This window comes from Pelodiscus sinensis, chromosome 7, assembly GCF_052426305.1.
Source record: "Pelodiscus sinensis isolate ZL-2025 chromosome 7, ASM5242630v1, whole genome shotgun sequence".
NCBI lineage: Eukaryota > Metazoa > Chordata > Testudines > Trionychidae > Pelodiscus > Pelodiscus sinensis.
This window is the reverse complement of record NC_143058.1, coordinates 57396170-57422992: the sequence shown is the minus strand read 5'-3', so window position 1 is coordinate 57422992 and position 26823 is coordinate 57396170. Positions and strand designations below refer to the sequence as shown.

The following is a 26823-nucleotide window of genomic DNA, read 5'->3' as shown; positions in this document are numbered from 1 at the left end:
CTATCTTGTACGTAACCCGGGGACTGCCTGTATTTAGAAAAATAATGAAGGGCCTGATCCAAAGCCTGCTGCAGTCCGTGGTAGACTTTCCCTGTTTCAGTGGATCTTTTTTTATGTTACAGACCAGTAGCCTGCAGAATTTTAGTTAAATTATTGAAGCTGTTAGTAATTTATGGATTTGTTTAAAATATAAAACCACAGATTTGTCTTTTTTTTTAATTTTTTTATTTTAAGATGATTTTTTTTCTAAAAAATAGCTCTTCAGCTGTGCTGAATAAATAGGTTGGAGAGAATTCCTGTGATCTCATCAGAAGTCCAGACTTGTAAGGACAGATGTGGGGAAAGAGATGGAACTGTAGGTAGAGAGCCAAGTGCACAATCTGCAAAAGAGGATTCAGGTTGTCTCTTGAAGAGTATCGTGTCCAGTCACGAGTAGCATTTTCTTAGTTTTGGGGGTGCTTATGATGACTTGTCCTCTGCATTAGAGGGTGTAAACATTGACTACAGCAGGGTGGGCAAAAGCTTCTCAGAGGGCTGCATCCAGCCTGAGAGGCAGTTCCAGGTCCTGCCCCCTAGCGTATTGCCTCAGAGTGGGAGAGGGGCGTGAGCCTGTCAAATGGCTTCTATTTAAAGGACTCGTGTCTTCCCTACACCTTGCCTAGCAGTTGCGGGGCAGGTGCAAGCCCTTTAAATAGAGCGGGATGGGATCGTGTGTCTCGGGCAATGTGCTAGAGGTGGAGGGAGCTGCATACCTTTTCACCTGTTTCTATTTATAGGGTTCTTGTGTTCCCAGTGGCTGCTAGGCAACACTGCTTAACAGGCACAGGGAAAGCATGAGCCCTTTAAATAGAAACACTTAAAATGGCTCACCGCTCCCTGGGCCTCTAGCGCATTGCTAGGGAGCCAGAGACGTGAGCCCTTTCAACTGCTTCTATTTAAAGGGCTCACCTGCTGGGTGGCTGCACTGCCTGGCAGCCATCCTAGAAATGTAAGCCCTTTAAACTAGGTTAAATATCAAGTAATTGACTAATCAAATAGTCAATAGGGTGCCTCCACCTTTGAAGTGTAGCAACAACCCTACACTGTAGGGCTGTTGCTACACTTCAAAGGCAAAAGCGCTGCGTGGAGCCTGGGATCAGCTGCCAGTTTGAAACACCGTGTGCAACCTGGGGATACCCCAGCTGGCTCTGGGCTGCACCTGGTGTTTCAAAGTGGTATCATCACATGGAGCCTGGGGTCTAAGCCCAGGCTCCACACGGCACTGCTGCTTTGAAGTACCCCCTCCGCTTCCCCCCTTGCTGCCCCTGTCTGATAGATACAGCAAGGGAGGGGAAGTGACTAGTTGACTATCCAATAAGCTTTTGTTTATCAGCTAGTCGGCTAGTTGTTCACATCCCTACTTTAAACAGAAGCAATTGAAAAGAGCTCCTAGCTCTGTCTCACTGGCCCATTGCCTGGGAGCTGTCTGAGAGGCACGAACCCTTTCAACTATTTCTGTTCAAAGGGCTTGTGTCTGCTGCGTGGCTGCCAGGCAACAGGTTAGCAGCAGGGCCAGGAGCTGCCAGCCGTGTTATGTGAATTCTAAGCCTCCATCCCAGACAACTCTGGGAGGAGGCTAGCCCCCAGCACCCTCCCCTATGTTCCAGGTCCCTTCCATTGGCCAGAGGTCAGGGGGCAGGGACCCCAGGCCAATCAAAGCTCCCAGTAGGGTAGCTCTCAACCCTGTGCTTTTGCCAAAGGCCCTGCCCCTTCTGGGTCGGCCATTAGCCACTTACGAAATTTATGAGGTTACCTCCCCCCCCCCCGCCCATTCGAAAATTATTACCTACCCTTAGACTACAGCAAGGTAGCAAATATCAGTGGAGAAAGGAAGCTCAGGTAAACAGTGGAGAATAAAAACACTTAATTTCACTTCTTACTCCTAATTTGACACATTAATGCAGAGATAAAACAGGGATTTAGCTGAACAATCTGTTTTGCAGAGGCTCGTCTAGAGAAAAATATTGTTGCAACTTTCATCTTGACAATAAAGCACTTTATTCAAAGACACCCTATCAACCAAGAGAATCTCATTCACTCCCATGGAGTTGCTACCCTAGGAGCCTTGTTACAGAAGGTGAGTAAACCTGTTCCTTATGTAATCAATGTTATGGGTGAAAGTCTGACTCCACTGAAATCCATTAGACAGAAAACATAATGTCACAACATAAATCTGTTTAGTTTTGGTTGCTCCATCTTTTTAAAAAAAAAAGACACATTAGAACTGGAAAAGAAACTAAGAACAACAAAAATGATTAAAAGTATGGAGCTTCCATCTGAGGAGAGATTAAATACTGGCACTGTGAATCCTAGACTAAAGGGGATTATAAAATCATGAATGGTGCGAAGAATCTGGATAGTGAAGTGTTATTTACGCCTTAAGGTACCACAAGAACCAGGTGTCACTGAATTAAATTAATAGGCAGGGGGTTTAATATAAACATAGGGAAGTCTTTCTTTACACAGTGCTCAGTCAACCTGTAGAACTCATTGTCAGGGGATCTTGTGAAGACCAAAAGTATAACTGGGTTTAAAAAAAGAACTAGATAAGTTCATGGAGGATAGCTCTATCAATAGCTGTGATCCAGAATGGTCAGGTCTATAAGCCGCTGACCACCAGAAGCTTGGGCTGGACAACAGCGAATGGATCACTTTCTAATTCAAAGACTTTAAGGCAAGAAGAGATCATCTTGATCAGTGGTCCCCAACCTTTTGGGGCTGCCGGGCGCCCGAAGGCGGGGTCACTCACGTGCTGGGCACCTGTGCTGCATGCCCCGGGGCCGGGGCCGCCCCTGTGCGCCGGGGCCGGAGCTGGTGCCGCTCCTGTGCTGTGTGGCTGGGGCTGCCGCGTGCCTGGCGCCGTCCCCTGTGCCGCGCGCCTGGGGCCCAGCGCCGCCCCTGTGCCACGCGTCCGGGAACAGGACTACCCATACGTCGCGCACCCGGGGCCGGCACCGCTCATACACCACGTGCCCGGAAGCGGGGCTGGCCCCGATCACTTGGCGGGCGCACAGAAATGGCCCGGCGGGCACCATGGTGCCCGTGGGCACTGCATTGGGGACCACTGATCTTGATCATCTGACCTGTACGCTGAAGGCCACAGAACCTTAACCACCCACTCCTGTAATAGGCTCATCACTTCTGGCTGAGTTAGTGAAGACTTCAAATCGTGGTTTAAAGACTTCAGATTACGAAGAATCCATCATTTACTCTAGTTCAAACCAGCAGGTGACTTGGACCCAATGCTGCAGAGGAAAGTGAAAACTGAACAGGGTCTCTGCCAGGGTGACCTGGAGGATATTACTTTTCTGACCCCAAATATGCCAATCATTTGGATCCCTTAGTTGTTACATTACTGTGAATGCTTTCCCAGGGGAACTTAGTCTTCCCTATCAAGTGTCCCATCTCCAGCCATTGGAGATTTTTGCTTCCAGCAGTCACAGATGCCCTTCACTGGTCCCCTGAGGAGTCTGTTGCAGAACCTCACTCCTCTGATGGTTAGAAACCTTCATCTAATTTCAATCCTAAACTTGCCAGTTCAGATCCATTTGGGCCAGCTTTAGCTCTTAACTGAAATAACCCTGTTCCTTCTCTGATATTTCTCTCTCTGATGTAGTCATATAGAGTAATCATATCTCTTTTGGTAGGCTAAACAAGCCAGCTGCTTGAGTCTCCTCTTGTAAGATAGGTTCTCCATCCTTCTGATCATCCTTGTGGCCATTCTGTACACCTGTTCTAGTTTGCATTCATCTTAAATATGGGAGATGAGAATACAGTATTCCAGTCTCACCAGTGCCTTGGATAATAGTAATAATATTTCCCTATCTCTCCTTATGTATCTTAGGACTACATTAGCAATTTTTCGCACTCAATCACTTTGATTACTCATAGTCATAGTGTTCTGTTCACTCCCTCTGAAGCATCTGTCACTGGCCAATGTTGGAAGACCGATTACTGGGCCAGATGGACAATTAGTCTGATGCAGTATTGATGGTCTTACATTTTGTTGTGTTTGTCCATAGATTTCAACAGATCAGCTATTTAAACTAGATCAAAAATCAGATGACAAAGGAATTATTGAATAGTTTCGAACAGCTGTAACAGAGGAATTTAAAGAAAACAAATATTGTGTAAGACTAGGGAATTGGTCTGATTTTAAATATTCATTTAATAGAAAATGCAGATGCCGCACATTAAATAACTTGCTGTTGTATCCCCTGTGCCTGTCTGTTTAAATTTTAGGTGCCAGGCAACTTGATGGATGTGAATGTACTGATGGCTCTACAGTTACTGATAGAACAAGTCTCTGTAGAAAAAAATGTGCAACTTTTGCAACAGATGTATCAACATTTACTTTTTGACTTTAGTATCTGGAACCGTGGAGACTTCCCCTTCCGTATTGGTGAGATCATACAACTTGAGATACTTTGTTTCAGCATAACTATCTTTGCTCTTCATAAATCCCTGTCTAGGTTCTAATGGAAAGTATTTTATATTAGGACATATACAGTACCTTTCCACAATCATCAGAGACAGCAGGAGGCTCTTCCGAAAGAAGTATGGAGTGCAGTTTCTTCTAGACACACTCAGGATTTATTATGGGTATGAGGTTTATGCTTCTCCTCAGTGTGTTGTGTATTTATCTATTTCACAAAAGGCCAGGCAGAAAATGTGAAGTAAAAGTGTGAGTTAATCAAGTTTTTTAGTTTAATTCTCCTTTATATAAATTGCTACTTTCCCTTGACCCCTTTGTCAGAACTAGGGCATGTCTAGATTACGGTTTTTTTTTAAAGGAGAGATGCAAATTCTGCGCTAATTTTCATATCTTCTTCCGATTGCATTTTCGAAAGCGGGTCTTTTGAAAGTGAAAGTAGTCTGGGCACTTTTTTTGGGGGGGGGACCCTTTTTCGAAAAAACTGCTCTTCCTAAAAGGAGGTTTAGGCGGTTTTTCGAAAAAGGGTTTTTTCCCCCTGGAAAAAATGTGTCCACAGTACTTTCACTTTTGAAAGACCCGCTTTTGAAAAATGCGATCAGAAGAAGATATGCAAATTAGTGCTGAATTTGCATATCTCCTTTCGGGGGGGGGGGGGGTGGAATGTAGTCTAGAGGTGCCCCTAGAGTGTAACAAGCTCCTACCAGAAGTGCTATAAATGTGTAAGAAACTTGTTTGCAGCTTAGAAGATGGGGAAAGTATTTTTTTTCTCTTATTTATGTTAATTAAACTAGTAAGCATCCCAAGAAAATACAGACTGACTACAAACTTTGACCAGGATTTAAAGTGGGGGACCAGTTTATCCCAAAAGATTTTTAAGAACATGATCTTTGGGGTGTTTGGGACAAGCTTTCACCCTTAGTAAGTCACAGTCTTACATTAGTTTAGCTGCTTATAATGTTCAATGTTCTCTTCAAAGAAAATGTCTAGAAATGTTTTTATAAAAATGAAAATTGAAATGCATTACTATGTAGATAGTTCTTATTTCAAAGAGCTTATTATTCACTGTTAGTATAGTACCTAGCATAATGGGGTCCTATTCTTAGTTGTTCCTTAGATACTACAATAATAAACGTGTAAGAGCAGGTCCTCAAATTAGGTTTAGGTTTAGGTCCACATCTGGGGGGTTAGAAGGCTCCAAAACCCAGTTCTGCTCTTGGCTGCTCCCATTTTGTCATCTTGACTATCACTCCAAGGATAAGAAGGCAGGGTTACTAAAATAAATAGTGGAAGTATTTGCAGAGTGATATTTGTAAATCAGAAATTGTCTAATGTAAGAAATACGGGTTCTTTTACTGTTCTCTTTTCCTTGTCTGTATTAGTAGTAGCTATAAAGACAGTGACTTGGCTCCAGATGACCTCAGAGCCATCCGATCATCACTATATGGACTTATCAAATATTTCCTGAGCAAAGGTGGGACGCATGAGGATATACAGAGCATCATGGGATATATAGCTGCAACCAGTGAAGAAGAACAGGTATTTCATGTGGCAATGGTGAATCTGTAGTTGTTTTGTACGTTTCAGTGTTTAGGAGCTTTAACCAAAGCTTGTTTGAAAGAGGAAAATTTGAATGCGGTGTATGTTGCTACTTTGAAGTTGTGGCAGGCTATAGAATTAAGTCCATTATGGAACTGCATGATCCTTTTTCTCTGGTAAGCATGTGAGTTGGCTAAAATGCAGAGTGATTGGATATCAGTATTTTTCTAAACCTGCATAAAATGGAGAGAATTGGACTTCATTGCTCTGAAGTTGTAATAATTTATTGTTTCTCTTTAAATTGCATTGGTATGGTTTTTGGTTCTCTTCATTCTCTCTCTCTCTTCTGTCTTTGGCTCTCGTGTCTTTCTCTCCAGGGCTGCCAGTGTGTGGGAGGGGACCTCTCCCGCAGCCCAGTGATTCTGGCCACCACTGCTACTGCAGCAGCAGCATAGTCTGGAGCTCTGGGCCCCTTAAATCACTGCTGAAACCCCAGGCAGTGCTGAAGGGCTGGCTAGGGTAGGCTAAACTCCAGCCCTGCCTCTTCTACCCGACGACCTGCCCTGTCCATGGGCCCGAAGGCAGGTGCTTCCCACCTTGCTGAGGGGCCCAGCAGTTCTTTCATCACCCCTGCCTCTCTGCCATCACAGGATCTCCCTGGCACCTTCCCAGTGTCTGCCTCCTATGTTCTTGCTTTTGTGCTGTGTAGCATTGCTGGGAAAAATCCTGTGACCAGGCTGCCTTCCTCCATTACAAATTTGTTCTCTTTTCTTTTAGTTCTGCCATCATCCTAGCTAAGGTCACCAGATTAAATTAATCTCACTCCCACAATTCTAGTTGCCTTTTTCCCACCTTAGACTAACTCCTCAAACCCTCTCTTCCCCTTTTCCTGCCACTGCTTCTCTCTCTGCACTGGATTCTTTCAAGAGAAATTTGACAAAATACGATATGTCCTTTGCCCTCCCCTTGGCTCATCTTTGCTTTTGCCTCCTACAACTCTTCCCTCCTGATCACTGATGCAGAAGTTTTTCATTTGTTCTCCTCTCTAAACCCCCTGCTTGTCCAGTGATCCCATGCTATCTCCTGATCTCTTATGCCCACTCTCATTCCTTATTTCTCACTCTTCTTTAGCTCTTTTGTGTGTCAAAAAAATACACTTTAGTGATTCCCTTTGTAAAAATACCTACCCTAGCCCCTCGTTGCCTCTCCAAACCCCCATCTCCCTTATCTCATCTCTAAGCTCTTTGAGCATATTGTTTACAAATTGCTGTTTGGATGCCTCTCATCTGTGTTAGTACAGCATCTAGTACTGTTGGGACCTAGGCCTCTAAGCTTTATAGTAATAAAAGTGATGATAAACCCTTCTGCTCCGCATAAGCCTCTTATTTACTGTTGATGTAAGTGCAGTGTGTATGTATCACATCAACTGTGTCTGTAGAGCTGCACCTATATATAAAATAAGCTGGTTGTAAATATAATGTGGTTGGGAAGGGTATAGCAACTGTTCTGAAAATGTGATGGAAGATACTGTATTTAGAGGAAAAAAAGGACGTTTCTCCTCCAGTTAGGTATTAGAGTCAAGGGTACACGAATTATCAGTTTTATTTAGTTACATGTTTTTATTTTATAGCTCTGCGCGATTCTTGATGTACTCTTCAGTCTACTTCGTACCAGCCCAACACGGGATCAGCTTTTCTTGTTGCTTTTTGAACCAGGAAATGCTGATATCCTCTATGCTCTGTTACTGAATCAGAGATACACTGACAGGCTGAGGGAACTTGTATTCAAGGTAACACATTTAATGATAGTTTGCAAATGCATGTTCTCTCACCTTTGGCAGTTAAATCATGTTTTAAAATGGATACAAATTTATGCAGAGCATATTAATTTTAGTAAACCTGCTTATAATTATTCTTTATTACTATTAGTAGCTGACTAGAAATTAATTGCTGCACAGTTGTTACTGTACTTTTCATAATGGAAGCTGTTACATTCCAGTAAAGTAAAATATTTGAAGATTTGGGATGTTTAAAGATTTAGAAAGCATCGGCATTTATGTATTAGTATTTTTGTTTGCGGGACATTTTATAAAGAATTATGCCAAATTGTAATTCAGACTCAGTTAGGAAGTTGCTTGGTATTTGTATATAGAGGGCTTGTGTAATTTTTTGTATGTATGTGATTTCTCTGCTTTTATCTTCACAGATTGTAGAGCAGATGCTGAAATGTACTAAAGTCTATGAACGGAGTAAACAACGTATGAGACTCAGAGAAGTGGGATACTCTGGACTAGGGCTTCTTCTGAATGAATCCCCAATTACCACTTCTCTTATTAAAAATATTCTTAATCAAGTTTTGTATGCAGGTAATCCAGAGTTTCTACTATGGTTAAATCTCTGCTGGATTTTTTTAAAAGACAAACTTTTTTGCTCAGAAATTATTCCTTAAACCTCCTCGTCCCTATTATGTTTAGTGATTATTTGCTGTGATAGAAACCAACCTACTTAGGATAGGTACTCTATTCTAAATGCTCCAAGTAAACACATTTACACCGAAGATTTCAGTTTAAGGTATTGAAGCATAATTTCTTAGAGGTGAGCTGTGAAACAAACACATTTGTCCCTCTTATTAATCCTTGATATATAAAGATGTCCTCAAAAGGGTTTTTTTCCTGCTTGTAAAATGTCTGTCTGTTCATATTTCCACTCTGCAGATCCTGTTGTGAACTACAGAGACCTCATAGCTGTGGTGCACCTGTCTCATAGAGCAGATATAAATGTCAGAGTGGCCATCTGCAAAAAGGTTAGTATTCTTAAAAACAGGTAAAGTTTTACCCCATTGACTTGGGAAGCTACAGTGCATATGTGAGGGGTCTGTGACACTTTGAGTATGTCTACACTACAGCGTTAATTCAAGTTAACTTAATTCAAAATAGTTAATTCAAGTTAAGCTAATTCGAATTAACGCATCTACACAGAAAATAGCATTTTGCTATTTCGAAATAGCACGTCCACACTGAGTGGATTCTGAATCGGCGTTAAGGCTGGCCGGAACCAGTGCCGGAAGGGTACCAGGTCAGGACCTCCTGTGTGGGGCTGCTACCTGCGGCTATCTGAGGTCCGTGCTTAAAGGGACCCTACCCCCCATCCTGGACAGACAGTTCTCAGGTGTTTCTGCTTGCTTGTTCACCTCGATGAGGGACAGCAAAGCATTTGTGTCTCGGAGTGCTCTGGTTGCCCTCACTTGGGACACCCTACCACTCTGCAACATTGAGACAGAGCTGCCCCTGGGCACTCGGGTGCGTCCTGTGGACGCGTTGCCATTAGCCTGGTTGCACTTTCTGCAGGCTGCCATCCGGGAGGTCCATCAGGGGGTTGTCAGTATCCAGGGGGCCCTGCAAGGGAGAGCTTCCACCCCAAGAAGCACTAACAGTTTCCGTGGTCTGCCCAACTGGGGGCTTGTGCCTCATCCCTCCCTCACGTCCTTCCACGTACCCCTCCCTAGCCCCCCTTCCTAATGTCAAATAAAATACACGTATTTTTAAAAATATAAACTCTCTCTTTATTTAACACAACTGGGGTGGGGGAATGAACTTCTGGGGAAAGGAGGCGGGAGAGGGCAGGGGGAAAAGTGGGAGGAGGGAGCTGTAAGGGGGAAGCAAGGGGAAGAAGGGGGAGGGAAGCTCAGGGGTGGGGGTCTCGCCGGGCCACATGTCTCCCAGCATGGCGGGTGCAGGGGCCTCAATGTTCCTGGGGGCATGGGGAGGAGGGAGAGGTGGGCAGGGGAGGAGGAGTGGGAGGAGAAGCGGGAGCTGTGGGGGCAGCAGGCGCAGGAGCAGCACGAGGCAGCACGCTCTGCACCAGGGTCTGCAGATGGGCACAGATGGCACAAGCCTAGGCAAGAAGCTCCCGCCGGAACTCCTGTTCTTTCTGCGCCTGCTGCTCCATGATGTGGGTCTGGGCTTGCAGGGCCCCCAGGTGCTGCTCGTGGGACCCCTGCAGTGTTGTGGTGGTCCTGCAGAGCCCTCAGGTGTGGGAGTATGTCCTGGGCAGGGTGGTGTGCCTTGCGGAGAAAGAAGAGACGTGGTCAGTTCTCCCTGGGGACACAGTGGGTGAAGCCCAGCCCCCCCCTTTGCGAGGTGAGGATGTCCGTGCCCTGCACCATCAGAGCTGTTGTGCTTGCGCAGAGGCCATGTTTAGAATGTCCTGCTATCCCCGGGAGTGGGAGGTGCCCCGAGACCGCACCCGTCCCCTGTGCTGTGTATAGTGCGTCTGAGGTGGGGGGAGATGTCCCCTGCCTCTCTGTAGAGGAGGGGTGTGAAGGGAGAGCGTCCTGCTGTGTCCCACCTCGAGGTCAAGAGTGTGTCAGGTCTCTTCACACACACGTGTGCCTATCAAGCCATGGCCCTTGGCTGTCACACAGCTGGAGCCACCTGCCCAAGGGTGGCATGGCACGTGCTCGCACATGCACAGGTTGCTGCATGATGTGTGGTAGGCAAGGCCCATGTGCGCGGTCCCTGGTCTCCCTCCCCTGGGTAGGGGATGATGATAGCACTTACCTGGTGTGGCCTCCCCGGACGACCCTGCTGACTTTGGTGCTGGGACATCTTGGGGGTCCTGCTCGTGTGGCACCCTCCGCGATGACCCCTCTGCCACGCCCAGGTCAGGACCCTTCAGTCCCTGCTCGCTTCCCCCCAAGGTGGCGCAGACCTTCCCACCCCCCAGGATGCGGTTGAGGGCAGGGAAGTAGGGGCAGGTGTCAGCCCATGCTGCAGCGCCGCCCCTGGTGGCCCTGGCATACGCCTGCCGCAGCTCCTTACTTTGAGGCACACCTGCTTCTGGGTGCACGTGTGGCCCTTTCTGGACATGGTGGCTGCTATGCGGCCGTAGATGGCTATGTTCCTCCACCTAGTGTGGAGATCATGGACATTGGGGGCCTCCCCCCAAACCTCAAGGAGGTCCATGATCTCTGCACTAGTCCATGAGGGCGTGCGCTGTCTACGGCCCCTGGCTGGCCCCTGGGTGCTGGGGGACTGGGCAGGGGACGGCTGGCTGCCACTGGAAAGAATTGTGCGGCCACTGGGTGAGGGGCTGCGGCTGTTGGCAGGCCTGGCTCTGGCATGTGGTGTGTGGCCAGAGTCTACCCCTTTAAGGGCTCCGGGCCTGGGGGAGGAGAAAAGTTTTCCTGGTTTGGCCCAGAGTGGTCACCAGGGGAAACTGGGCAGGGCTGGAGGCCAGCTAATTCGAATTAACACAGCACTTATTTTGAATTTGGCATTACTCCTCGTAGAATGAGGTTTACCAAATTCGAAGTAAGTGCTTTGCTATTTTGAATGAAATTAATTAAATTTGAATTCAATTCGAAATAGCTGTTTGCATGTATAGACGTTATTGAAGTTCATTCGAAATAACTGCTGTTATTTTGAATTAACTTTGCAGTGTAGACATACCCTTTATTATTAAATTATGGCTCATGCCAGTAATGGGAATCTCTGATGAATCTGACCTGTTACTGATGTGCTATAACAAGGAGTTCTGTGGCACCTTAAAAACTACCTGATTTATTTGGGCATAAGATTTCATGGGTAAAAACTACTTCATCAGATGCATGGAGTGGAAATCATAATGGTTGGGATTAGGATTGTTAAAATGCATGTAATTGATTACACACCAGATTTTAAAGCCGGCTCTCTACACATACCAACTCCTGCCTGCTGCCCCATGCTGCTGTCTCTGTATCAGAGGCAGCAGTGTGGGGTGACAGGCAGGTCCCCAGGTGCCGGACTGGAATCTCTGTGTAGCCATGTAGCTGTTTGGGTAACCAGTAAGCTCATTCTTATTGGTTATCTGTTTAAGCAGCTCTTACATCTCTAGTAGGGATATATATATATATATATAGACAGACAGATAATATACACATACTGACATATCAAAAGAAGGGACTTATTTATCAACTGTAGAACCAGTGTAAACGAGGCCAATTCAGTCAGGTTGGATGTGGCTTGCTCCCAGCAGTTGATGGGTGAAGTGTGAATACCTACAGAGGGAAGATTGCCTTTGTAGCGAGAGAACCATTTTAAGTCCTTCCTAATTTGATCGTGTTAAATCTGCAAATGAATTGCAGCTCTGCTGTTTCTCTTTCTAGTCTGGTTTTGAAGGGTTTTTTGTAGAAGGTTGGCTGCTTTTAAATCTTACTGGGTGTCTAGAGAAGTTAGTGTTCTACTGGTTTTTGTATGTTGCCATTCTTGATGTCTGATTTGTGTCCATTTATCCTTTGGCACAGAGATTGTCCGGTTTGGCCAATGTACAGGGCAAGAAGGGCATTGCTTGGACACAGTAGCACAGACCACATTAGTGGATGTGCAGGTGGATTATGTTCCTGATGGTGTAGCTGATGAGGTTAGGTCCTATGATGCTGCCGCTTATGTAAATATGCGGACAGAATTGCAATGGGGTTTAATCCAGGGATAGGTTCTTGGGTTAGTTTTTCTATGGTGAGTATTAGCTTCAGGTTGGGGAGCTGTCTGTAGGCAAGGACTTGCCTGCCTCCCAAGGTCAGTGAGTGTGGGATCATTTTTCAGGATAGGTAGTAAATTGTCAGTGATGCACTTGAGAGGTTTTAGTTGGAGACTATAGATGATGACCAGTGGGGTTCTCTTATTTTCCTTGTTGGACCTCTCCTGGAGTAGGTAACTCATCTGGCTTTGTCAGTCTGTTTCTTACTTCCTCTGGTGGGTATTTTTGTTTTAAGAATGCTTGATAAGATCTTGCTAAAACAAAAGGAAAAACTATGTAGCACTTTAAAGACTAACAAGATGGTTTAATAGGTGATGAGCTTTCATGAGCCAGACCCACTTCCTCAGATCATATTCTGGAAGAGAATTGGCATGAGATCTTGTAGGTGTTTCTCTGTCTGAGTGATTGGAGCAGAGCCGGTTGTATCTTAGGGCTTGGCTGTAGACAGCAAATCATAGGATGTGTCCTGTATGGAAGCTGGAGGCATGTAGGCAAGAATAGTAGTCAGTATGTTTCCAGTATAGACAGATGTGCTATAGTTAGCTTTGTACTGTATTTCAGTATCTATAAAACTTTATTTCTGCATTTAGTAATAAATTAATAGTGTGTTTTTTGTATTTTTAATTATACATTGTTAGCTTTTTACAAGCTATATTCTATCTCTTACCACACCTGCCATTGTTTTTTCATATGATGTAGGTTCAGTGGCATAAGAAACAAGTGTAGTTTTCAGTGATTGTATGACTGTGAGAGGTGTAAGTTAATCATCATTGCTGCCAGGGCTGAGTTGGCAGCACTCTTGGGAGGCAGAACCTGCCCAGGCCGGGCTGCCAGACGGCTTTGCCTGTCCCTGAACAGCATCCAGGGCAGGGAGTGATTCCGTTCAGCACCTGGATGCCGTCTGCATCAACCTGCCACAGGGAATGGGGCTGCACCAGCACCGCCACCGTAGCTTGGAGGGGAAACACCAGGTAGAGGTTCCAGGGAAGCTGGACCTGAGGATGTTGGGGGCCTTCCCGGTGGCCAGAGGGCCTGAGGCACCTCACAGGAGCAGGCCCACTGGGGAAACGGTGCAGGGCCCAGTAGCCGAGGGGAGGTGCTGGCTGGCCCTGGTGGTGATGGGGGCCTTCCCAGGCTTGAAGTGCTGCACGGCAATTGTCCCACTGGGGAAACAGCATGGTCCGGGTGGCTGAGGGGAGGTGCTGGCTGCGTGCCAGGCTGGCCCTGGTGGCTCCCTGCTTGGGGGAAGCAACTGCTGTACCATGTCCCCTTTTGGCAGCTGGCTGTGATGTGCAACCACATGCGCAAAGCAGGCTGAGTTTTGTCTCGCTGCCTGGGGCAGGGGCCGCAGGTGGGGGCTCTCATCCCGCTGGTCCAGGGATTGCTTCAGCTGGTCTGAGGCCTGGGGCATGACCCACTTGTGGCAGGCATGGAGGCAGGCTCTGCACCCTGCATCCCTGGCAGAACCCACTGCCACAGTCCGGTAACCCCTGAGGCGTAACAAAGGAAAGATCCAGCAGCATCTGCAGTGCCTGCCAACATGGCCAATTGGAGGCAGGGTAGTCGGGAGGCAGGGGGTGCCTGCCTCTGCATGGTAGCTCCCGAAGACCCCTCTCGCTGTATGGCACCCTGGCCCTCTTTCCATGCTCCATGTGTCCCCTCAGCCCCTTTCCTACCCCCTCAGACTCCCATCCCCCCTTCTCAATTGGCATCCCAAAGGAAACCCCGTTCTCTGCCCCTCCCTCCAGCCTCTTTCTCTGCCTCCTTTTCATTTCCTCTGCCCACAGACATCCCTCTTTCCTGCTTCACACACCCCAGCAATGCCACCTTTGCTGTCTCTTCTCTCTGGGCACTGCCCAACTCCTACTGTCACAGCACCCAGAGCAGTCCCCTCCCCCCCCGCGAAATTCCTGCACTTGGGGGCCTGGTGCTATTGCTTTGCTGGTTAGGTGGCCTGTTCATGGGAGGGGGCAGGATGTGCGTAAGGAGGGAGGAAAGGGGATAAGGGTGTATGTGGGGATAGGAGGGATGGTGGGGGTGAGGGGATATAGGAATGGAGGCAGGGGAATGGGCAGTGCGGGGGTGCAGAGTGGGAAGGGTTAGGAAGAATGGGCGGGTGTAGGAGTGCAGGTGGGGGTAAGGATGGAAGGAGGGGGATGGGTAGGGAGGGATTATGGAGGCTGTTGGGGGTGTAGGAATGGAGGATGGAGGTGGGGCTAGGGATGGAAGGAGGGGGGTGGGCTGTGGGTCATGGACTATTTTATTGGCGGGTGGGGCAGGAACAGGAAGGGTGCAGGTGAGAGGGACTGGCCAGCAATTGAAGGGCACAATGGGCAAGATGGACTGAGAGTATTCGGATAGAGGGTGTGGTTGGGTGCGAGTGATGAGCACAGTTGTGCTCAGTGAAAGATTAACAGGCTCTCTGGATGCAAAAGCAGCCAGCAAGGGGGGGGGGGGGGGCTCGTAAGCGTAGCAAGCAGGGGATGCAGTCCCTAGTTATATTACACGAATTGTTTTGCAGAAGGCATAAAATGTCATGGGAGTATAAAATGTGTAATGAAAGGCTAGAATGATTGCACTTACGTAGCAAAGGTTAATGTGCATGTGCTTGGATATTTAGCCTGATCTCTTGTACTCTCTACAGGTTTTACAGCTTTTATATTCCCAGCCAGATGCAGCGCAACAGATTTCTCAACAGCTAGGCTGGCAGGAGACACTGGTTAGACTATTCCTAAAGGAAAACTCTGATATCAGGAATGGACTTAAAGAAAGCAGGACTGACTCTACAAAGGAAATTGAAAAAAAAAATCCTGCTGAAGAGCTTCGGAGGTGCTATCCTGATCAGGCAGAGGGGGGGAAAGCTGGTAGCTTTGCCTCTGTTAATGGATCATATGATCAGTGGAGCATAGAAGACAGCAAATCTTTAGATGCCACCACCCAATTTTCTGGTACATTGCTGGAGGGTACTTCTGTGGAAGAGCAAGAAGAGTTGTGGCACAGTGATCCTTCACATTTGCATTTAGATTTGGCTAGCATAGACTCTTATGAGCTGGCTGATAGTGGGAATCAAATGACAGATAGCCTGCCCAGCACACCGTCACCCACTGAAAATTCAAAGTCATTCTCTGGTCAACCTGACAAGGAATCAAGCGCAATCAATGATATGGGATTCAGCGTTGATCTTTCATTATTTGAAAACCAGGGAGTAAGTAATCCTCCCCCTCCTGTCTAAATATGTATTTTTAATTCTCTTAAATTATCTTCCCCCATTAGATAGCTATGCTGTTCTTCCTCAAACAAAAGAGCAGATAAAGCAGCTTATTTGCAGTCGATATCAATGCTGTTTATTATAGGATCAACTTTCAAGGTTTTTTTTTTAAGTTTTCTGGCTGAAATTGTAACCTCTTTTTATATCAAGGTTGTATTGGAATGACTTTATCATCCTCATCAAGGAAAAAGTTATGCTATGGCCAAATCTGTGTCACTAAGACTCAAACCTAAATTCTTATATAGAAAGTAAGGCAAATATTATTTTAATAATCATTATTTTAGATTCATATTTTCATTCTCAGTAGGCTACAGTGTTAGAAATGATGAAACTTTCCAAGCATTGTGTACTATGAGTAAGAACTTCCTCGAGGCATTCTGAACTATAGAGATTGTGAATTCTTTGATTATTTCATAGGGATCTGAAGAGGAGCTCATACACTTGCTCATAGATATCCTGCTCTGTGTGATGTGGAAAGGTTTGGAAAGGTTTGATGATGCTGTCTGGTTTGAGAGGGGCCAAGTGTTTTCTGCATTAACCAAACTGGGGATATCTAATGAGTTACTGCAACCTTCTGATGAAATAAAACTCAGGTGAGTATAGTGTAATAACAGATTTCTACTTTTCTTTTGGAGGGGAAGACATAAAAAAGATAGAATCAGAGTAACATTAAATCCTGGTGAAAGACTGATTTGATTTACTTTCATCCCCATCATTCATAAGATCAGACATATATCTACGCATTTGTACCTGTTTATAAATTGAATTTGACAGAGCTTAAAACTGTATGCCCCTGATTTTTTATGAAAATTACAGTAGTCTTAATCTCACTGGTTTACAAAGTAGAAGGCAGTAATATCACTACATCTATTTGAGAGCAGTTAAATACTTTGTGGGATTTTTTTAAAAGCCACTTACTTGTAGTATATGTGATAATTACTTTGGGATTTTGTTTTCCATTCAGTTTGTTAGAAAAGATGCTGGAATGGACAGTCACTGATAACAGAGACACAAAAGCTCTTCCAACACATGCTGAAAATGCCTTCCATCTCCTGCTCATTGTACAGGACTTTCTACAGGCAGAAGGGCTAGTTAATACAAACTTATGGACAGAAAAGGTATGGTAGCTGCTTAATGGAAATTATTGTAAATTGTTTAGCGGTTTTCAAGTATCTAAAAGGGTGTTATAAGGGAGGTTGTGAAATCTCCATCTCTGGAGATATTCAAGAGCAGGTTAGACAGACACCTGTCAGGGATGATCTAGACAGTGCTTGGTCCTGCCATGGGGGCAGGGGACTGGACTCGATGACCTCTCAAGGTCCCTTCCAGTTCTAGTGTTCTATGATTCTGTGAAGATTAAGAAGAGCATGGAGTGGGTTTGACTGCCCCTTTCAATATTTGAATTTTATATGCACATGCTATAGGGAACACAGTTAATATTGCGAATACATGGATTCTTAATGGCATTTGGACTACAGAAAAATGTCCAGAATGCTACAACAAATGAAGCAGGGCTAACTGTTTTCTACATAGGTATAGGTCCATTGGTCAAAGAGTATGCTTTATATTGTACGTGCTGCTTAAAGTGGCAGCCAAATTCATTGCAGTGTCAACTCTCCGCTCATTGTCACAAACCAAAGAATGGCACTTGAGATTTTTAACAGAGATTTTGCTGCCAGCATTTTTGTGTGCAGATTTTGGGTCAGATGCAAAAGGGACTTCAATAAGGAGTGGAACTGTGTGAATGTGAGTGTAATTTCCAGATTCAGACGGCAGTGTAAGGTCAAGCTGGTGTAACTCTCATGCCAAGGGGGCCAGAAGGACTGGATAGCAGTGGAAAAGCAACCAAAAGGAAAGCAGGGGAAGGTGTAATATAAAAAATGCTCCCATCCTTATATTGGTTGTGTTTCCTGAAGGGATACAAAATCCTGATTAATCAGGTAACCTAATGTTACCTAATGTTTAACTGGTTAATCAACTGAAGCAGGATCTGAGCTGGGGACTGCTCTAGCCTGGCTTCCAGCTCCCAGCTTTCTGCCCCCGCTGGAGCCAGCCCCTGCCTGTAAGGCGTCTAGGCTCCTTGCACTTAGAGACTGCTCCAGACACCAGTTAACCTCTCACATCCCTAGTTTCCTGCTACAGATCTGCTTTCCTGTCTGCGCCACGTGCAAGGTAGACAGACTTGCAATGTACCCTAACGTTTGTATAATCTATGAATAATGATTACAGCTTTTGAGTCTGTCACTTTCCTAGATCTCTGTGACTTTAGCTGTTTCCAGCCATTGCGCTTGCCCTCCCCCAGTGGCAGCAGTGGTCTCTGGCCACTGTGCTCCCCCTCCCAAGCATCAGCAGCAGTCTTGGACCATGCCCCCTGAGTACCAGTGGCATCCCCAGGCCAGCCACTGCCCCAGACCACCTGTGGTGCCTCCAAGCTGCTCTCTGCTCTCGAACACCCACAGCTACTCCTCCTACTATTTAAGGGTAAATAGTACAAGTCATGGACAGGTCATGAGGCCTTGAATTTGTATTTATTGTGCATGGCCTGCCCGTGACTTTTACTGAAAATAAAAAAGACGCACTCTTGACTGAATTTTCACTGTCGATCCCTGAGGTAGTGGGAGCATCTGGTACCATGCAAGCCAAAGACACTAAAGGGAAACCTACTATCCCTGCTCCAGTGCTGCGGGAGCCACTCACACGTCCACAATGGTTCAGTCAATGCCTTCTGCCTGTACTGCTCATAGTGCATGACACTCAACACCAGCAACTGCAGTGAAGACACTGCTACTGCCAGTAACACCCTCCTTGATACCAATGTCCTAAGTACTGCAACAGTTTCTCCATCACAAAGGTCTTCTGGCATTCTCAGCACTGGAATTTCCACTGCTTGGTACTGACCTTACTCAAGCTTACACGGTACCATGCCAATTTACTACAACACCCAGATTAGCTCCTCCTCTATCCAGCAACAAGGATGATGAAGAAGGGAAAATGAACTATGTTTCTTAAACTAGAAAAAAAAATCATAGGCTAGTATTAAAATAATGACATCAGCACTAGCCTGAGAGTAAAAGAAAAAAAATGGAAATGGCCAGAGGTTCCGAGCACTTTGCAGGATCAGACTTGAAGGTGACAAATAGGGCAGGGATCCTGCTTGCTTAGTTCTTTCAAAAGCATCATGCGCACCCCTGGGGGTAATTGTAAATAACATGTTACTATATTGTTTATTATATAAAATGCAGAGGAATGGGGAAAGAATGCAACATAAATGTACATTGAGTTGAAATGTATTAACTTTTATAATGTGCTCTTAAAAGTAGAGCCTTTTTTAATAAAACAATCATAGCCTCAGCTACTGTATTTGTAGAATTGACATTTGCTGGGGATGACTTAGAGTGTTTTATTTTTATGTACACAAAACTTTTCATTCAGGGGATAGATGTTTTGTCAAACTGCCCTGTGTAGCTGTAGCAATTCTGAATTCTGTCACAGTTACTTGTAGATCCTTTGTCCCCTGCTATGTTTATTTCAGTTACTTGGGGCTAAGTTAAAGTATGGGGGACAGCCTGCTTTGTTTGGTTTTGGTAGAGTATGTCTACAAAACCTGTGGCAAAGAGCCTCCCTGCTGGGGTTGACAGGCTTGGGCTTCTGTTAATGTGTTACAAATTATTGTATGGACAGTGTGGCTGGAGCCTGGGCTCTGGGTGCACCCTCTTCTCTGGACATCAAACTCTGAGCTCCAGTCTGAGCCCACATCCTCATTGCAGCTATTTTTAGCAAAGTTGGCACAAGGCCAAGTTTGCTGCCCTGGGCCAGGGGGTTTGCTGCCATGGACTGTATAAACAGACCCATATAAACCTTATTAGACCTTCAGAATGATTATTTGGTGACTTTATTTGCAGTTGGGCTAGTGTCTGATCATTTGTTTTTCTTCGTGCAAAACTTTCCCTTTTACGGTAGCTTTTAGAAGAGCTGGTGACACTCATTGACAGCTTGTCAGTCTGGTCCTCTGCTGGCCCCGAATGGATCAAACTCTCCCAAGTGCAGGTCCAGTTGCTTCTTGGATTCATTGGACAAGATAACTTACAGGTTTGTTATATATTAATGCGTCTAATACTGTATGTAACATGCACTGATTATGTGCAGTGCTGGATGTATGCACAAGCTACGTTATCTACAGTTTCAGGCCTCAGATTATGAGGGGCCTCTAAATAAAAAAAGTAGTAATTTTTAGTTGCATCCTCACTGAGACTATTAAGAAATGGGAATTGACTAATCATGTAGTTGATACAGTTTGCATCGACTACACAATTAGTCGAAAAGGACGCGCTCTGTCCCAGCTCATGCTGGGTCCAGGAGCTACCCCGGTTCAGCTCTGCAGCTTGCATGTAGTTAGGAGCTGGATGCGCAGGACCCCAACTCTTACTACATTTACAATGCAGAGGCGCATTTTGAATGTAAAATGCTTGCACCTGGTCCTGGATTGCTGTGGCTCTGCATTTTAAACGTAGCAAGAGCTGCCCCATTCCTACCACATTTAAAATGCAGAGCCGCAGTGGGGGTAGGTCCCAGACCCAGCGCAAGCTGGGACTTAGCAGTTTCGGCTCATGCCAGGTCCTGGACTGCAGCGTTTCTGCTTCCCCTGTCCCTCCCCTCACACCACGAAGATGGTGCTGGGTGAACCAGCTTTTAAGATGGCTCCCCTGAACACCAGCTCCTGCTCCACCCTTCCCTGCTGCTTCTAATACAGAGGCAGCAGGGGGTGGGACGGGAGCCAATAGTTGACTTGATTACCTGATAAGCCTAGCCTTATCGGGTAGTCAGCTACTAGACTAGTAACTTACATCTCTAATCCTCACCTATGTCCTGGTATATATGCAAATATAAAACGTTATTATTTCTATTTTCATTCTCTTCTGTTAGAATAATACACTTTTTTTGGAAATGCTATGGGGCCTCTTAAACTTGATATAGCTGAGGGCCTCAGCATGTCTTAATCTGGCCCTGTATGTATGTAAACATAGATCTCTCCTAACTCTAGGGATTAACTTCAGTGAACTTGCTGATGTCAGAATCCTCAAATGTGTTATGAGAGGCTTCAGCTTGTGACATGTTCCTCATCTCCTGAAAGCCACTTCTTAGCCCATTAGATTGTAAGCTCTTTGAAGCAAGAGCCATCTCTCCTGGGAGTGTCTTTGTGTACAGTACTGATCACAGTGGGACTCTGCTCCAGCCAGGGACATTTGGGCAGTACCCAGATAGTGATAAATTAATATCAGCTAAGTGTATTGAATCCTGTTCTTCTCCAACTTATTGAGAGTTCCATCCTACCTGTCAGACAGCAGTCAGAGAGACACACAGTCCTGTGGTGAAATGGACCATGCATGCATTGGCCTCATGAAGGTTTGGTTTGGTTTTTCTCTGTCCAGGTTTGTGCAATGGCAGCAGCCAAGCTAAACACCCTTCTTCAGACCAAAGTAATCGAAAGCCAAGCTGAGGCATGCTACCTCTTGGGGAAGCTGGAAAGCACCCTGAATAGATCCATCAAAGAGAAGACCGAAACATACGCGTTCTTGATCCCTCTTGTTCGAACACTGGTATCTAAAGTTTACCAACTTCTCTTCATGAACCTACATCTACCCTCATTGCCTCTTGCTAACGGCAGCCCCTCGTTCTTTGAGGACTTCCCGGAGTATTGCAGTTCCGAAGAATGGAAAGTTTATATAGATAAATATGTAAGTAATGGTTTCTTCTTGGATTTTTCTCTATTGTCTTTCATTAGGGAGGACGGAATCTGTTCAACTATCATCTTGATTTTTTTATTAAATATTTCTTGTGCACCAGATTATTCCATATATGAAACAGTATGAAGTCAATACATTCAGTGATGGCCATGAGCGAATGGCAGTTTATTGGAAGGATTGTTATGAGGCACTAATGGTGAATGTGCATAAGCGAGACAGAGAACAAGGAGAAAGCAAACTCAAATTTCAGGTAACGTCTTTAGCTCTTTTTAAAAAGAGTTTGCACTTTTTTAGGAGTAAGAAGCGAATCATCAGTTAGCTGATGGAGGATATAAATTTGAAGTTGATCTGACCTCCGTGATTCTTGGGGGAAGGAGAAGAGAGACACAGCCAGTCTGCCAGTGATCAAGGGTATTGAAAGATCCTAACCTTAATCATCACCAGACCTCCATTTTTATGCAGATTGTGCAAAATTATTTTATTGACCCAGTACTGATAACCACTTTCCCTTTAATTTAAATCAGTGTGGTTTGTTCTCCAGAACTAAACCTTTTGATATTTCACATTTATTTTCAATTGTGATTTTTGCAAATTTGTTTCATCTCTAATTATTTGAAATGATGTCCAGCCCTAATTAAAATATGAGTGAACCATTAAAATGATATTCACAGAAAGTGACCCTAATTTTGGCTGGTGGATCTTTTTATATTCAGAAATATGATAGTCATGTCTCCTCATTTGTTTGCTTGGATCTGGTCTGTGTTTGATTCTCCCAAGGCTAGTTCTATGCTCTTGGGGTTTCCATGGTAGTAAGTGTAATGTGAGTAAACATACTTGTGTTAGCTCTTTGGCTCTCCAGAGTTGCAGATCACACTGGCTGATGCTTTAGTGCAGTGTTTCCCAGTTCCGCAGAGCAAAACGAGGGGTTCCACGAGGAGCCGGCGCTCCCCCACCCCCTCTGAAAAAGAGAGAGAGAGAGCCAGCTAGCCAGCAGGAGCATGGACGGCGAGTTGGGTGGGCTTGTGGTGCCCACGCTCCAGCAATATTTGGAGTTGGAGCTGGAGCGGGTCCCGACCCTACCCCCTCCCCCCCGGCGTGCGTCCTTCCACCTGGCGTCTCTTCCCCGTCCACGGACCTGACCCTGCCGTGCGCAACCTTCCCTGAGCTCCCCCTCGCTGGCTGCTGCTGCCCTGCGCAGTGTGCTCAAACCAGTGGGTGAAGAGACGCCCAGGCGTGACGTAACGTCACGGCCCAGGATTTTAAACTTGCTGGGCGCTGTGATGCGCCGCATGGCTGAGATGTGGGTATGGAGTCCGGGGACAGAGCACAGACTCCAGCCCCACAAAGTGGAAGGCAGATGGTATGGGAGAGGGAGAGGGAAAGGGAGGGAAGGGAAGGGGTTTGTGCAGAGGGAAAGGGGAAGGGCTGAGAGAGGAAGGTGCTTGTGTGGAGGGGGAGGGGAAGGCACCAAAGGGACAGGGGTGGCGAAGAGACAAATGGCAGGGGGCCAAGCGCAGACAATGAGGGAAAGGGCAGGAGGGCAGGTGTCAGTGGGAGGGGGACAGGGTGATGCTGGCAGGGGAAGGGGTAAGGATATTGGGGGCTAGAGGGGTGAGGGGCGGTGCTGGGAGAAGGCTTGAAAGAAGGGGTGAGCATGAGGAAGGCTGGGATGGAGCAAGTCATGTCAGAGGGCACAGGAGTATGAGGGGAATGGGGGCAGAGGGTGGTGATGGGTGGGCATCAGGGAAAAATGGAGCAAAGGGGGCAGGGGAAGTGAGGGAAGGGGGAGGCACCAGAAGGGTGCAGGGGTAAGAGAAGGTGCAGGTGCCAAGGGATTCTGAGGGTGAAGCAGAAGGGCAGACACCTGCAGGGGAGGGACCAGCACCAGAGGAGACACGCAGGGCAGGTTTGTAGAGGGACGTGTTAGGAGAAGGGATGAGGAGGGGTAGCTCACGTGATCAGAATGGGGCTACTGGAGGAGTGAGCACGGGGGGGAGAGAAGGGCTGGTGGGGGGGGCAGGTTGCAGGAGGGTTGAGGACAGTGAGAAGAGCAGGAGTCAGGACAGCAGAGAAGGGTGAGGAGTTGGGGGAAGGGGAGCAGCAGGCACCAGGGGAGATGACATGGCAGCAGAGGGAAAAGGTAGAGGTTTAAAAATATTTATTAATAACTTGTGTGGCATATCCAAACAAGCAACATGAACTCAGTACTGGTGCACAACACAAAATTCATTTTGCTCATGTGAGGAAACTCTCAGGCTATGTCTACACTGGGGCTGTGTCTAGACTACATGCCTCTTGCCCAAGAAAGTGGTGATGGCCATTTTAGTCATAGGGCTTTCTTGATCAAGAAATTCATGTTGCCTGTCTACACTGGCCTCTTGCGCAAGAATAGTTGCTCCAAAGGGCTTATTCCTGAGTGGGATCATCGTAGTTCTTGCGGAAGAAGCCCTGATTTCATACATGAGAACGTCGGTGTACTTGCGCAAGAGCACACGGCCAGTGTAGACAGGCAGCAAATTTTTGCGCAAGACCAGCTGCTTTGGCACAAGATCGTACCAGTGTAGACACAGCCAAGGGGAGGGAGGAAGGCAGGGGCAGGGAATCAGCACTGGCTCAGCATGTCTGCATGGTTTGGGGGAAGGTGCAGGGAAATTGAGCTCAGCTGGGTTGCAGAGTGGGGAGGTGGGGGGTGTGTGTGTGTGTAGGTGTAGGTGTAGGTGTAGGTGTAACTCAGTTTGACTGCAGGAGGAAGGAAGTGCCGGGAGCCAGGGCTAGACTCAAGGGGAGGGAGGGACAGGGAATCGGCTCTTGGCTCAGCAGTTTTGTGGGGCTTGGAGGAGGTGCAGGGAACTGGTGCTGCACTCCCTTGGATTGTAAGGGATGGTTTTGGGGGAGGTGCAGGGAACCAGCAGGGGAGGGCAGCTTAGTTTGGTTGCAGGGGATAGAGATGCAAAGAATGCTAGTGGGGAAGTGGGGGGGGGGGTGCAGGACCAGGACCAGGAGCCCTGAAATGACCTCCCCTGGTCCAAGAATTCCTCATCTGGGACCAGTCAGGTCTAGAGGGTGCCAGATCAGGGAGGTCCAACTCCTACCCAAGTCCCCTCCTCGCACCCTCCCTCCCCCTGGCCAGACACCCTACATCCAGCCTGCTTCTGCACCCTACCTACCACCCGGACCTTGTCCCCTTCCGCCTCCCAGATCCTGCACCCCATCCCTATCCTGCTCCTTGGCAGCCCTGCCATCCACCCTAGCACTGCCCTGGCCCCGGCACCTTGCCTCACACCCCAGGACTCAGCACCGCCCTGGCCCTGGCCCCAGCACCCTGCCATCCACGCTAGCACCCATCAGTACCCTGTTCCTTGTCCCAGCACCATGTAATGCACCTTTCTTCCCATTCACTGGAGAGCGAGCCTAGGTGCCTAAGAGTGGCTTTATAGAGTACAGTGTTTTACGAGCACTTAAAAGTTAGGCACGGTGATGCCCAGCGTTGTAACGCCTAAGTTCCTTTTGTGGGTCCGGACTTGCATGCTCATGCATTTCTTGTCCTCATTCAGTCTGGCTATGAACTATCAGCACATACTGCTGAAGTAAGCAGAACTTTGCAGTCAACTTTAATGTATCCTATTTACTGGTGAAAGTTTTATCCTTTGCGTGAAGTGAAATGGCTTTTACAGTAGCCAAAATTCTTACAGGAAATTTCAACTTATAATGTTGTTTTCAGGAGTATTTTGTGGAGCCGTTTAACCGAAAGGCACGCCAGGAGAACTTGCGTTATAACAGCACACTAAAACAGCTTAATAGTCAACACACCGCTACTCTGAGGCAGTGGCGAGCAGCCCAACTTTATCTGACTTGTGAACAGGGCCCCTGGGCTGAACGGTAGGAATCTTGCATCAAATAGAAAGTTATCTAATTAGTTTGCTTTGTTTCATGTAGCTGCAATTGCAGAAGGTTGTTAACGTATACTAGTAACCGTGCTTGATATCGAAGATTACTATTGAAGGTTCTCTTTTAATGTTTATCTGCATTTAACTAGAAGAATACCAGTGCTAATGTTTAATATATAATTCAATCTAGATTTTACTGAAAAGAAACACAAATTAGGCCTGTCAAGTGATTAAAAATTAATCACAGTTGTGCAATTCATTGCATTGAACAATAATAGAATAACATTTAATTAAATTTTGGATGTTTTCTACATTTTTAAATATGTTGATTTAATTACAACACAGAATAAAAAGTGTACACTGCTCGATTTATATTCATTTGTATTACAAATGTTTGTACTGTATGGTATTTTTTCAATCCACTTGATACAAATGCTGTTCAATCGCTTTATCGTGAAAGTTGCACTTATAGATGAGAATTATGTATGAAAAATAACAGCATTCAAAAATAAAACAATGTAAAACTTTAGACAAACTGAAAAAATCAACTAATTCCCTTTAAGTATTTGTTTTTAAATGTTATAATTTTTTTATCATCTCTAGGAAACAGAATCCCATTCACTGGAAACTTTCAAATGTGGAAAACTACTCCCGTATGAGGTTAAAACTAGTGCAAAATTACAATTTCAACTCTCATCAGGAGGCCAGTGACTTAAGAGATAATTTAGGTAAGATCTAAATTCACTGTTTCGTTTCCTCACTAATAATTTATATCCTGGACTTTTTATATTCTTGATTCCTTATTGACCTTGTGCAAATTTCAAACAGTGTTTTATAGTTATTTTAAATGCTTTTTAAAAAAAAATTGTCTCTCTAAACCACACTACATTTCCTTATGATGGAATTCTATATTGTAAGGTAAATAAAGGATATATGGTTGATTTTAATAAAATTTTCATGAAAAATCTGTTTTAATGGGATACTGTCAACTTGCTTAGCTCCAAAACAGAATCTTCCTTCACAATAAATCTCATTCAGCGTCCCTAGAGAATGCTTTGTCTTCATGTTCACTTGGCCAAAAAATTATTTAAAAGTTTTTATATGAGCAAACACAGTTTTTCCAGGGCCTTTATAATATTTCTATTTCTTTAAGCAAGGTAAATATTGAATAAGACAAAATGCATAAAATTAGCACTTTAAACCTTGAATCAAGTCTGTGTGATATCATGAAGAATTATAGGTGTGATCAGATGTTTGGCCACAGTTCTAACTGAGTTATAAACTGGGAGGATAAGTGTTGCATTTTTTCACATTTGAGTGTATTTGAAATTGTTCTATGTTCCCCAGAACAGTATTGTTTGAGATGGTAAATCATCCTTTCCCCAGTGCTTGTCTACAT

General features: G+C 45.7%; 1 protein-coding gene across 4 annotated transcripts in view; it reads left to right on the top strand.

Annotated features, from left to right (window-relative positions):
• Positions 1-26823, top strand: part of NBEAL1 (neurobeachin like 1) — a 166462-nt gene that overhangs the window by 95434 nt on the left and 44205 nt on the right. For 3 of the 4 annotated variants that reach the window (XM_075933832.2, XM_075933830.2, XM_075933833.2), the window contains 15 exons: positions 1983-2116; positions 4282-4441; positions 4539-4641; positions 5854-6010; positions 7641-7799; positions 8216-8375; positions 8724-8812; positions 15170-15730; positions 16211-16386; positions 16758-16911; positions 19754-19882; positions 21223-21528; positions 21638-21787; positions 25259-25416; positions 26028-26152. In XM_075933832.2, the coding sequence (XP_075789947.2) occupies positions 1983-2116; positions 4282-4441; positions 4539-4641; positions 5854-6010; positions 7641-7799; positions 8216-8375; positions 8724-8812; positions 15170-15730; positions 16211-16386; positions 16758-16911; positions 19754-19882; positions 21223-21528; positions 21638-21787; positions 25259-25416; positions 26028-26152 (2721 nt within the window). The remainder of the gene's footprint in view (positions 1-1982; positions 2117-4281; positions 4442-4538; positions 4642-5853; positions 6011-7640; positions 7800-8215; positions 8376-8723; positions 8813-15169; positions 15731-16210; positions 16387-16757; positions 16912-19753; positions 19883-21222; positions 21529-21637; positions 21788-25258; positions 25417-26027; positions 26153-26823) is intronic. The other variant, XM_075933831.2, reaches the window with a different exon arrangement.